At 43.5% G+C, this 12,886-nt stretch overlaps 2 protein-coding genes across 4 annotated transcripts in view; one reads left to right on the top strand and one right to left on the bottom strand.

The window, feature by feature from the left end:
• Positions 1-370: 370 nt before the first annotated feature.
• On the bottom strand, positions 371-7,902 carry snx6 (sorting nexin 6). The gene is made up of 14 exons (XM_040049085.1): positions 7,824-7,902; positions 7,629-7,679; positions 5,542-5,646; positions 5,331-5,441; positions 3,993-4,114; positions 3,778-3,901; positions 3,487-3,582; positions 3,293-3,398; positions 3,039-3,114; positions 2,847-2,886; positions 2,669-2,755; positions 2,426-2,585; positions 2,248-2,333; positions 371-2,036 (listed from the first exon to the last, which is right to left on the bottom strand). The coding sequence occupies exons 1-14, from the start codon at positions 7,827-7,829 to the stop codon at positions 1,983-1,985; spliced, it is 1,224 nt and encodes a 407-aa protein (XP_039905019.1). The 5' UTR covers positions 7,830-7,902; the 3' UTR covers positions 371-1,982.
• adck1 (aarF domain containing kinase 1) overlaps positions 5,322-12,886 on the top strand; it is an 87,520-nt gene continuing 79,955 nt past the window's right edge. Inside the window, exons 1-2 of one of the 3 annotated variants that reach the window (XM_040049081.1) lie at positions 5,322-5,333; positions 12,746-12,798. The gene's annotated coding sequence lies outside the window, so the exon portion shown is untranslated. Of the gene's footprint in view, positions 5,334-12,745; positions 12,799-12,886 lie in introns of those variants that run through there. The other 2 variants (XM_040049082.1, XM_040049083.1) reach the window with 2 other exon arrangements.

Raw genomic sequence — 12,886 nt, 5'->3', positions numbered from 1 at the left:
TGACGATCGGCAGGGTGCAGATGATTGCTCAGATCTTGTTCTTCCCATTAAGACGTGTCTGACTTCCAGAAATCCTACCAGTGACTGGACAAAGCTGGACTGAAAGACAGGCCAGAGACACTGATCATGGCAGCACAGGATCCATACCGGCTGGGGTCTGCCACACCAGGTAAGACGACAGGTGCAGGGTGTGCAAAGGTACCTCTCAGACAATCCAGCAGGAGGGTGCAAGATGGGCATACATGGAACGCCATAAACGTGAGCATAGAAGTCCCGAGGTCACAATGGGACACGCCCTATTTATTTCGTTTATATTATGATGGATACAAATATTATGTCTAACCAATAAAAACAAATTGTTCAGAGATTATTTGTAAGAAAACTGTAAAGTTTTATTGAGTCTCAGTACGATCAGGGTGGATTACAGACCTGCTGAAGTTTAAACAACTAAAATGTTGTGAATTTCATAATCATCTTTTATTATTTTTGTTTCCTTCTTGAATCAGCAGAAGCAGCTTTGGTCACACAAGATTGAAAAACATTCGTATACAGTTCATTAAAAAATAGGGATAAGAACAGAAACTGTTTTCATTTGGTGACTTAACTTTTTCTTTTCAATGACCCATGAGGAGCCACCGATCAGCGTTAAGGCAAACAGAAGCTCCACTTTCGATTAGAGTGACAAACGTCTGATAAGTGAACAAAGAATCTACAATGAGTGATGAAGATCGTTAGCGTTCATTAGTCAACTAATACAAACATGTACAAGTTTGTGTTTTTTTTTTTTTTTTTCTATAGTGAATTTACACTTTAACAGGAACAGAGAACTGGACTCAAAACGCCGTCACACAGCAGTAGCAGCGCCACAGGAAGTCGATACACATTAAGGTCCCCCCTGGACACACAAGCGCCACCAAAATAAACAGAACCGAAGAGGCAGAAAATGCAAACGGCAAAACAACAGGTGAGGCCATGTGTGGCACAAAAATAAAACAGCGCACACACTCTTGTCTTTTACAGACTACTTTTGTCTGTTTTTGAGTCTTTAAACTTTCAAACAAAGTCAAAACATGAATCTTGTTTCCAGGTTCTTTAAAACACTGATAGAAGTTCAATGAACAGCTACTAACCAGAGACTGTGGTCGACTGAGGATGAGGGTTTTTTAGAGCAAAAATAAAATTAAAACCCCACACTAATAGGAGTGCAATGCATCACAATAGAAGCCAATAGTAATACAGTTCGATACAATCAGCAACTGTCTGATTTTTCCTTCTCTGGTTAAAGCAGTAAGCTTGTTGAGCTAAAGTTATGCTGCTGTGCACTAAATAAGACTCAAAAAAGACAGAAGCGGCCTTGAGATGGAGGTTGGTCACCAGCAGAGACAAACTTGGACCCGTGAGTACAGATGCAGCAGACCGGGTCAGTATCCCCTCCTAGGAGTCACATTCACTTGTTTCTCTTTTGACCTAAAATCTTTATTTAAGTTTTGAAAAGGTGACAATTTTAGACTGAATCTGGTTTATTTAACTTCACAAATTTACAAAAAGTACAGAATGTCCAATCATATCCAGTTATAGCAGAATCAGACTGAAACCACAGAAACAGCTAATTTATTAGGACCTCTGAGGGACCAGTCTTACTCTGCTGGTTATGGTGGCTCAGTAGGGCCAGTACAGGCGCTGCAAATCAGGCAAAAGAACAGTAGGACCAATACTTATGCTGCTTGAGAAAGAGGAAGATGATGAACAGGACTCAGGGCATTAAACAAAAAAAAAAAAAAAGACTGTCTTGTTAGTGATGATGACAACAGACTTCCTGTCTTTTTTTATTTCAGACTCTTTCTATTTGTCTCCAGGTCCAGTTATCTTGGCGTCGGTTTTCTGTCCTTGCAGGTTTCACCCATGTGACGGGATTGTCCAGCTGGAAATGGGCGGGACAGAAGCCAGGGGGCATCCAGCTGGATGTATGCAGTATCAAACAGTTAAGTGTTTCCTTTCAGGATGCCCAGACAGCCCTGCAGCAGCTGGAGGTTCCCCTGCAGGTGAGACACGGTAATAGGTAAATGGACTGGTTCTTATAAAGTGCTTAATACTACAAGGATGCAGACTGGAGAGGCCAGCCAACCTTTCAATTAAGAAGGCAGCCTGCTCCTCTCCTAAGCTACAGCCACCTCACATAATGAGATCAGACACTCCTGAACAGCTGAAATGCTCTTTTAACGGCTGGTTTCTCTGTATACTCAGTACCTTGGCGTGTTTGAGCTCAAGCTCGGCCAGCTCCACCAGGTTCTTCCTGAAGGCTGCCACTCGCCTTGTCTTAAAGTCTATGAGCTCTGTTTGGAGAAGAATGCACTGTGAAAGCAGACCGCACACACATCCAACACTCCTTCACCTGTACGTTGACATAGGAAGAACAAAAAATGACCTTGCTTGGCAGACTCTGAGATTTTCTCAAACTTGTGGCAGCAAAGCTGCTGACTGGTCTCAGCCTGCAGAACATCTCTGTTTTTGGCCCGAGCCTTATCTAGAGCCTTGTTAGCGTTCTCATAGTCGACCAAAGCCCGACTCCTCCGGTACAAGAGATCCTGCGAGGGGAGACATCATCACATTAACTGCGATATTTAACAAAGCCAGTTTTTTAACTGGTGACTTCAACTGTCAATCAGACCTTTGCAGCCTGTGACTCCCTCAAATAATATTTCAGCAAGTCGGCCAGCTTCAGGTCTTCATCTGCTGCAATGCGAGCTTCAATTTTCTGTTTAAAAAACCCCCCAAACATGGTCCCAACATTAGAGTTACTGGGGTAATAAGATAACAAGGCAAACTCCAAATTTGATCAGACATACCCGAGTTTTCTCGAACAACTCTGACACTTTGAGGAAGAACCTTAAGGAAGAAAAAAGGAACAAAATAACAAGACAGATGTGATGCAGGTATGTTTACAACCTGGCTCTGCTCAGGACCAAATACAAGTGTTAGAAATGTTCATCACATGAAGGCAGCTCCAGGTCAAGTTCAAAGACAACATTTGTTCATACTTGCAGAGGTCTGTGGAGTCCTGTGTTCCTAATGTGTAGAGAGATGAGGCAATTCTGTTGATGTCATCAGCAGCATCTAAACAGAAAACAAATACGTGGACATCAGCGTCACAGTTTTCCTTTATACAAAACTCCAAGTCTCTGTTCAATGAATTACTCGAGACTAAAACAAGCCCTGAACCTGACCTTTCAGCTCATGCCAAAGACGCAAACATCACTTACAAAAGAAAAACGGATTTAAAAGAGATTCTTACTTTTGTGTGATCGGATCATTCTGTCAGACTTGGCTGAAGCATCCTTGACTCTGTTGTGATATTCCAACAGAAACGTCTTCTCGTGCTCAAAGAAATCATCCACATCCTACAGGCGCAAAAACAGCAACTATCAATAAAGAGAAAACATGGAAACAACATTTGATTGAGGTGGAAACTAGTTCCTGGGTCTTCACCTTGACTCCAGCCACCAAGACACCATCTGCCGACTTCACCACATTTTTAAAGAAATCTTCCAGTTTCTCCTTCTTGTTCTTCCCTCGTACACTCAGCTTTTGGCAACAAGATGTGAAAGAAAGAAAAGAAATATGAACAACACAGACAGTTAGCAGGTATAAAACACCTCCGTTTTCTGTCGACCTGCTTGTTATTCCTAGGAGCACCACGAGGTCCTGTGCTGACTGACGACTGGCTCTTCGAGCTGCTCAGAAATCCTAAAAATGAAATGAATCCGGTGTGATACTTACATCCTGGTTATACTCCAGGAAGACATGGAAATTGAGGTCTTTCCTGAGCACAGGATGAGCCGCCACACGACATAAGAAGACCTCATGCATGGCTACGGTTTTCTTAAAGATGGCAAGGTACTCTCTGTGCAACAACACAAAAACGGGCGATGTGGTGATTAATCCAGCACGTCAAACAACTATGGGGACAACAACTGCTGTCTGTGCTCACTCACGCCTCGAGCTCCTGCTTCATCTTTGTGAACTCCTCTTTAGTCATGGATCCCTCGCCCTCGCCCAGCTTCTGCAGCTTCTCTCTGGATGCATCAAAGTCTGGTCTTGGAGGTGCTGGGGGGATCTGCAACAACAACACACATATGGCTCTACACTGAAGCCCGCTCACACTCTTTCTGGCCTCTGATGCAGGTTTGATAACTCGGTTGCACGTGCCTGTCTGCTCTCTTGCTAGTGGTGATGTAAGCTGGTCCATCAGTTTCCAGATACTGAAATATGTCGTTCAGATACTTGTACAGGCAGATGTTAAATCTGTCACTGTCAGATAACTAAATTTAACAGAATTTGGCAGGTTAAGACTAGGAACCCTCTTACTAACATCCTGGGCTTTTTCTCTTTTGCTCTGCCTACAAATAGAAACCTTTCTTGGGTAAGAACTATTGTGCGTCTTGCCTGTGTCTGTTTACTTGTTCTTTTCAAACTTGAGCCTCATTTATTTATATTCTGATAGAAATATGGGAAGCAAGCAGAGCGATTCGAACACGTGGAAACAGAAATTAAAATATAATGAATAAGAAAAAAAACAGCCTGTGCAATTCAACAAGCTTGGTATGACGACCTTTATTCAACACAGCCTGGAATGTCTTAGGCAAACGTTCCTTCCTTTAAGTAGCCGTCAGGAATAGCTCTCTGGGCAACTTGAAGGGCATTCCTGTTCTTTTCTGGATGTTTCTGTTTCGCTGTCTGTCCAGATGCTGCCACACTGCTTCAATAATTTCAGCAATACTCAGCAATCCTCCTTTTCTGACAATATTGTATTTTATTCTGTTGTATATATATTTATTCTATTGTGTGCAGTATCTTATTCATATTCTTATTATTTAATCCTACTACAGTATGTTTTTTCTTAATTTTGCTACTGTAACAAAACAAATTTCCCACATGTGGGACTAATAAAGGTTATCTTAGCTTGTCTTACCTTAATTTGAAAGTCCAGGCTCTGGAAGCGCCAGCCTATGAGTGGGTGTGTTTCAGTGTGTGTGTCTCTGTTTTTGTGTAATTGTGGTGCCTTTTTATACTTGAATGATCGATAGAGGTTAAGGTCAAGTGGCTTGACCATAAAAACCCGAGCGAGAGAGAGAGAGTGTGTGTGTGTGTGTGTGTGTGTGTGTGTGTGTGTGTGTGTGTGTAATGGCTCAAGACTAAAGCTGTCTTTCTACGTCTCATTAATGAGACACAGGATAAAACGTGGGCTTATTTAAAGTGACGACTTAGCTTATTCTACGTCTTAGAATGGTGACTATGGGTGAAGTGAAGTCCTCTGTGCATGCTGCTCTTACGATGTATCCTGCGTATTCTTCATTTTCCACAAAGGAGTCATGCAGCCAGATGAACTCTTCATGCTGTCGGACCACCGAGAACTCGTTCTGCTTAAAGTTGGGAAGCGTGCTCTGTGCAAAAAGGAAGCACATCAGCAGTGTGCAGGTTCAGGTCTGTTACGTGTTATCGAAGTTCAGGTCTGTCAGTGTATCTGACAGCAGTCAGTCTCACCTTGGTGTGAACGGTAAATTTGACCTTGTCTCGCTCACTCAGGGCATCAGAGATGTCAACCTGCAGCATGGCATCTGTTTGAAGGTCCACGTTGACTGCACGTGGCTGCAGGAGGACAGAGACCGCGTGTCCAACAACGCAGTGAGCAGTACAGACACACAACGAAAGCCAGCTGTCAGTTACAGTGTACTCTTCACCTACATCGTACTGTGTCACAGTACAGAACTTTGTTTGTTCAGAAGTTAGTTCTACTGATTAATTTGCATGCATATGCCATGGTCTCAGCACACAGCTGGAGCAGAGAGGATCTACCTACCAGATGTTTGAAAAGTAGTCTCACCCAAAAGGGGCAAGAGCTAAAACCAATGAACCGAGGCGCTGCATCGAGGCCCAGTTTAAAGTAAAGAAACTGAATCACTAAAGAAACACAGCAACAACTGTGCAGCATGAAAAAGAGGCCTCATATGGAGAAGGAACAAAAAATACAGCTGTGTCACCATCCCAGTTCAACAAACGTCCTGGGACACTGCATTAAAGAACACTGTAACTGCACATCCATCCGATCGTGTGCTATTGGACTGACACCTCAATTTCACTTGGCAACAATAAATGAATGACATAATTAGACAGTGACAAGTATCACACACTCGAGCTACAAAAACTACAGCACACACCTTTCTGACAGGTGTGACAGCTGCCACGGTTTTAACAAGGACCACAAGTACACAGTATAGAAGTCCAGCTATAACACCAGTGTCTTAATAATATATCTCTGTTCTATTTCTTATCCACAAACCAGAATGTAGGTCTGAGACACTTGGATCTCCTGACTGTGTGAACCTTACTGCCCTCACAGAACAGCTACATCATAAATATACTGAAGTTGCGCAGATGGGAGTAAATTCACAACTTTGCTTGCTTTTTGTTTGTTCTTGTACAACAGAAATCGTCTGTTGACTGAGGCCAGGTTCAAGACTCATTTTACTTTGTCCCATCTTTCAGAGGGGATCCTGAATTTCCTCTTTCTAAAGTCCATAAAGCACAACATACTGAAAAGCCTGCATGCACACCATGTTCTTAGGAATAAATCTATAAATCAAGCTGTGACTGATACATGAATCAGACACTTCTGTAAAAGACTTATATAATATCATTTAGTGTACGTAACTGTATACATGTGCTTCAGAGTAAAACAACCTTTAAAAATAATTTTCCAGCTTCCAACTAAATGATATTACCATAAAACCTCCACAGCTCTTTACTCAACAAGCTGCAACAATAAACCTCTGGATGTGTATTTTGGACATCTGGGTACTTTCAGCTCTGTACACACGTCAGGATGAAAGAAAAGATGGAACACAAAGCACCTAAATTATTTACAAGATAATATTTAGATTCGGGGGACAGCAGTGGTAGTTCAACCTGAACCACAAGCAAAGTGCTCGGTTACCAAGTAAGGTCAAGAGCACTGAGTAAACTATATTTAAGGTTAACTTTGGGGTTTTGTTTGTTCCATCTGTCTGGATTTTAGATTGCTGGTCCCTGTGATGATGAAAGCCGTGTCGTGTTTCTTATAATTACAGAAACATGGACACCTTTATCCAACATTGTGGAATTTTGGACTGAATTGCCCTCGTCGAGCTTCGTTGAGAATAACAGAGATTATCCAATTAGAATCGGAGCAGCGTTTCAGTCATGTGACAGCTGATGGTAAAACAGCACAGCGCTAGCAGCACGTACCATCAACATGAACTTCACCAAGTCAGTGGTTCGTTAGCTGCCATTTAAACTTTCACTGTAACCGTTAGCCTCGTTAGCTCTCGGTTAAGCCCAAAGACTGCAGCCGGGTCATCATCTGTACTCGCGGCTTGGAGAACCAGTCTGACCACAGCTGACAGGCTAACTGCCCATTAGCAATAAGCTAAAGTTAGCCTGGACAGCTAACTTCTCTAGAAAAATGAGCGAGCTAATGCTACCCAGCTGATTTAGCTGAATCAAACACAGAAGAGCGTCAAACTCCAACACACAGGCACACAGGTGAAAAGACATAAGGTGAACAAACAGACAGGCAGACGGACAGCACTCACTCCCCGGTCCTCCTCGGAGAGGAAGTCGGGTCCGTCGTCCAACCCTTCCTGCTGCGAAGACAAAGAGCACAGGGTTGTTTGTTTAGTTGCACACCGACCGTAACACAAACGCAAACACAACACAACAGCCGGTGGAACCTCTCGAGCTCACCGAGCAGACAACACAAGAAAAACAGAAGAGACAGAGAAACCTACCATCATGGCTGCAAATGGGTGGAGACAGGAAGTGGAGTGACGTCAGAACAGTCAGGCGTCTTCGGGCGGATTTCATGACTTTAATTCAAAACAAAATACCTGTAAAGAAAACCTACTTTTAAACAAACTAAACTAATATTGGAAAACTTAAATTAAAATAAACGCTATAAAAATTAAATAAATAAAGGTAGAGCCAGCTTCTTCAGAACACGTTCCCTCACATGTGGAAAGTTCCTTTTTTGGAAGAACTTTGCCTCCAGTTTTGTTCATAATCTTTCCGGACATACTTTCTATGCATAACCAAGTGACGACGGAATTTGGTGGCTTCATAATCATCTCTGCTTTTGCAGATGATGTTGTTGGTGTCATCAGGTGGTGGCCTCCAGCTCACACCAGTGAGTGGCCAAGTGTGAAGTGGTGGGAATGAGAATTAGCACCTCCAGGTCTGAAGGCCATGCCCCTTAGCCCGGAGCATGGAGTGCACACACAGAGTATCTGGGATCATGTTCATGAGTAAAGGAAGTAGGAGATTGACAGGCAGACTGGGGCCATGGTTGCAGTGATGCAGATGCTGCGACCTTCTGTAGTGGTGAAGAGAGAGCTAAATGTAAAAGCAAAGCTGTCAGTTTACGAGTCCCCACCCTCACGTAGGATCGTGAGCTTGGGTTGTTGAGATCATTGATACAAGCAGCAGAAATTAGCTTTCACTGAAGGGCGGCTAGTCTGTCCCTTAGTTAGGCAGAGGCCAGGAGTTAAGCTATTTGAGAGGAGCTCATAGTAAAGCTGATACACCTCAAATCAAATTCCCATTGAAATTGTATTTGTCACATACACAATCAAGCCATACCATAGCCCTGGGACAGACTGGCAACCTGTCCAGGGTGTACCCTGCCTCTCACCCTGAGAGGGCTGGGATAGGCTCCCCCACCCCCCTGACTCTGACAAGGATAGATAAATAACCTAAACATCAAAAGGAGCACACCATTGAAACACATAAAAGTAAGAAAAATTAGATAAAATGAAGATTTTCGCCTTCATTTCTGCCAGACAATGCTGAAACGTTTCTAGCGGCTAGTGTCTGTCTCTGTGTCTTCCCTGTGTTTCTCGTGTCTGCGTGTTTCATGCTGCCTCTCCGTCTCTCCACACAGTAATGTCCCTGTGCTAGTTTCTCCCCTGTTCTCAGTGTTAAGCTTGTGTGTCTTCATCTACGTCTTCGTCGTGCTTCCTGTCTTATTTTGATAGTCCTTGTCCTGCACTCACTGTATTCAGTTTTGCTTCCTCTTTGTCTTGTTATGTCAGAGGATGAGGCTGGGGAACAGCTGTCTTCTCAGCTGTTCCCCAGCCTCATCGTTATCCTGCCTGTGTATTAAAGTCCTCAGTGTCCCTCTGTTTGGTGTCGTGTTCTCCGTGTTAGTTGTCAGGTCAGGTCTAGTCTGTGTATGATTGTAGTTCTAGATCGCCTTTTATTTCTTTAGTGTTCATGTATTTTACTTTTAGCTTGTTTCTCCAGCAATAAAGCTGCTGCTGTACGTTTTCCGTCTCTGAGTCCTACATTTGGGTCCTAACCTAGCCTGACACACAGCTGACAATTAGCAAAACAGTGTGAAAGAATTCCAGATCAGACGTTTTTAGTTCAACATACAAGTGAAGATGTTTGACCTTCCATCTGGTTTTATCTCATGTGCTCTTCATGCAGCTGAGTACACTCAGTGTTAAAAGCAGAATCTGTGCAGGTCTGAGATCAGCAGCTTTCTGAAACACCAAACTGAATTCATGTTTCTGCTGACATACAGTGACACAGTTACATGGATGATTAATCCCTTTGGCTTTTTGTCTTTGACTTTATCAGGAAAACAGCTGCAGCGTTCGCTGACAGCACATCATGTGGTACTTAAGTGTTTGTACTTTTGGTCCGCTTGCCTCCACCCCAGAGAGAAGGGTTACATCTCCTGGGTCTAGGTGCGGCTTGCCCCTCTGAGGGCGGGGGTACCTGGACCTGGGATATAGAGTATGTTTGGGGAGTGCGACTGTCTGTGCAGTGTCTATTTGTGTCTGTCTACACGTTGGGTGAGTGCCGAGTATTTGGTGGTGTATATGGGGTAGGAATGCACGTCTGTGTCCGCGTGCGCCTGTTCGTCTGTGTCTATATGTCAGGTTGGGTCTTAGACTCGACCTCTCTGGGTACATCTCAGGCCCTCCAAAGTACAGAGGCCTATCTCCCCTCACCACACTCCCTGCCGGTGGCTGATGCCCTCAGACGTTGGTGTGTTGGTGGTCCTTGTCGTCTGGGGCTGGGCGCTCATGTATGTACCGGCTCACTCCTGGTGGCCGATTGGCGGGGCCTGGGGCCTGTGGCCCGGCTGGGCCCCTTCCGGGCGGTGGGATGCCCTCAGGCCTCTGGCCTCTGGGCCTGAAGCTCGGTCCTCTCTGGCACAGCTGGCTGCCGGCAGAGCCCGCAGGCACGCCACTGCAACCCCCTCTGGCCTCTGCTCCGTAGCTGCGGGGTGACCTCTCGTTTGGGGCTCTACTCAGCTCTTCCCAGGAGGGTGGCACAGGTCCCCCCCCCCCCTTTTTGGTGGTCCTCCTCGAGTCCTCGTACTCTGGGGCCTCTGGATGTCTGGGGCCTGGATCTCCTCCATACCTGCTTCATACCCTGGTGGACGGGGCTATGGCTCCCCACACTCCCTAGCAGATCGTTACATGGAGAAACCTTTGGAATACAAGCATGCTGATCCACACAGGTGTGCACACAGGTGTACACACGGGTGTTCACAGACGTGGACTACACCTTTCTTGGCTGCTGCCTCAAAGCACATTGTGCGCTGTCTATCTTGCGTGCTGCACAATATCGTTTAATGTTTAGTATCTACTGATATCTACTGCTAGCTAGTTTATTGTGATGGTGCTGTTTTTTTTTATTATGTTGCTCTTTGTTGTTTGCTTTCTCTTCTGTTTTTTTTCTCCATACAGGTGACCCAGGTGTTTTTTTTTTTTTTTCTTTCTTCCCCCCTTTCTCACCGTCTCTTCTCCCCTTTGGTTTTCTTTCTCTCCCTCTCTTTCTTTCATTTTTTCCCCCTGTCCTATCCCCCAGTCATGTCTGTCCCGTTTGTAGCAACCGAAAACAAAATAAATACATAATTATAATCAAGGTCAATCAAATGGACCAATATGGCAAGGCCATGATGATCCACTTGGTAAAATAAATCCGCTTGGCATCGTTCTTGGCCTTAAGACAACAATTCTGATGGCTATAGATCCAAACGGGACACACAAAAAAAGTGTTTGTACTTTTTTCATCAGTTAGTTTTAGAGTTATTACAAAGAGTGAACATATAAGATGATCTGTCTTTGTCACTGGGTGGTGCTGAGGTCTGAATCCTTGGGCAGCTCCTGTAATCACAAACAGAATCATCACAAATGTAAAGTTTACCCCTTAGATCTGAAACATCCTTCCCTGTTTCACACACTGCAGGATCTGAAGTTCTGCTCCTACATGTTTTCAGCACTGCTGACATATGAACTTTTTATTCGTCGATAGTTTTAGTGAACCTTAATGTCTCACTGGAGCATATATTCAACTGAATCATTCGCTTGTCTTTATTTATTTTTTTGATGTTCATATGTGTCATACTTGGTTGAAACTTTCATTTTGATTTAAAACTAACAGTAAAAAGGCATTTTCACTGGGATAAGCATCTGAACCAGCATGTTAAAGATGTTTGTGTATACTGAACATAAGGATAATTTAAATCCCGAGAATCTGCTGACTTTTCAGTTTTATTTATATTGCGCCAAATCACAACCACAGTTGCCTCAAGGCGCTTCATACTGTCAGGTAAAGACAATACAACAGGACTTCTGGGGCTAATGGTTGGGTAAGATAGGTTGGGTAAGAGCAGTGCCATCATAACGCTACGTCTCAGCACAGATGTGTGATTACCTTAAGGATGAAGCTATGTTGTATTTATTGTGTTTGAACATATTTAACAGTAAATAGCCACAGTTCATTTTAACCTGAACGGCAGGTTGTTTTTCCTCAGCTTGTTAGCCAGCTCAAGACAAACTGTAAACATGATTAATAACCGAGTAACCTATTTGATTGTATTGTTAGCTTTGGTTGTTAGCTACCTACCAATTTTTGTGTGTGTATGCGTGCATTTTGTTTTGTTTTGTTTGTTGTTGTTGTTGTTTTGCAACTTGGAGTTAGCATTTCATTTTGAACAAATTAAATTGAATGTAATTTTCACCTGGCAAACAGCAGCTAAAATGTAACAATCCTATTTATTTTAGCTAATGTGTTTTTTATTAGAACAAGCTTTACTTGCTGTTTGCAGTTTTACTTAATTTGAGAAGCAATGTCATTTATAATAGCTAGCCTTTTTGGTTACAAAGAACCTGATGTTTCTCACAATATAGGAAATAATTACAAGTGGTGTTTTAATTTACTTTATCTTAACACAAAATCGATGAAAGGTCTAAACTGCCCCCAATTTTTCCATGTTAAATATTAACTTTCTAGCTATGTGTCATTGCATCCTTTAGATCATATTTTGACATATTAATATTATTGGATAATTTGCACAAGTTGAAAACAAATTCATTTGTTGTGTGGTTACACATGTACACATGTAATTTCTCCCACCCTACATTTAAAAGAATGAAGTGTGTTCATCTTCATCTAGTTATGAGCAGTCAATCTTTTGGGGCTATTTATGAAATCTCCTTCAGGGCCACCAAAATTCTAGGGCCGGCCCTGTGGGCCACACAGGAGGCGGGGTTTATGAGCCATACTGGAGCCAGACGCCAGGGGGCAGTAGAGACTTTCGGGGAGCTGTTACGTCGTCCATGTTTTCTACAGGCTCCATATCAGGCCGTACTACATTAACCAGAATCCTTTGCCTCTGCGTCGAAATTTTGCGAAGAGGTCAAATCAAACGGATAAATGGCAGTCAGTCAGCGCGCGTTGTAGAGTCAGGTAAAGCTGCTCGTAGTTCTTTCATTGAGACGTTTAGTTTCGCCGGTCAGCACTGAGTGCTGCCGGGTGGTGCAGCCATACATCGCCT

Source organism: Simochromis diagramma, unplaced genomic scaffold (assembly GCF_900408965.1).
Source record: "Simochromis diagramma unplaced genomic scaffold, fSimDia1.1 OVJJ01000426.1, whole genome shotgun sequence".
Lineage (NCBI taxonomy): Eukaryota > Metazoa > Chordata > Actinopteri > Cichliformes > Cichlidae > Simochromis > Simochromis diagramma.
Note: the sequence above shows the minus strand (reverse complement) of the source record. Positions and strands in the feature narration are given on the sequence as shown.

What these genes read in the sequence shown, in the direction of transcription:
- snx6 (XM_040049085.1), bottom strand. An exon ending in AATTTACCGTTCACACCAAG is followed by an intron (nt 5,442 to 5,541) that starts GTGAGACTGACT and finishes CTTTTTGCACAG; the next exon opens with AGCACGCTTCCCAACTTTAA. An exon ending in AGTTGTTCGAGAAAACTCGG is followed by an intron (nt 2,756 to 2,846) that starts GTATGTCTGATC and finishes TTTTTTAAACAG; the next exon opens with AAAATTGAAGCTCGCATTGC.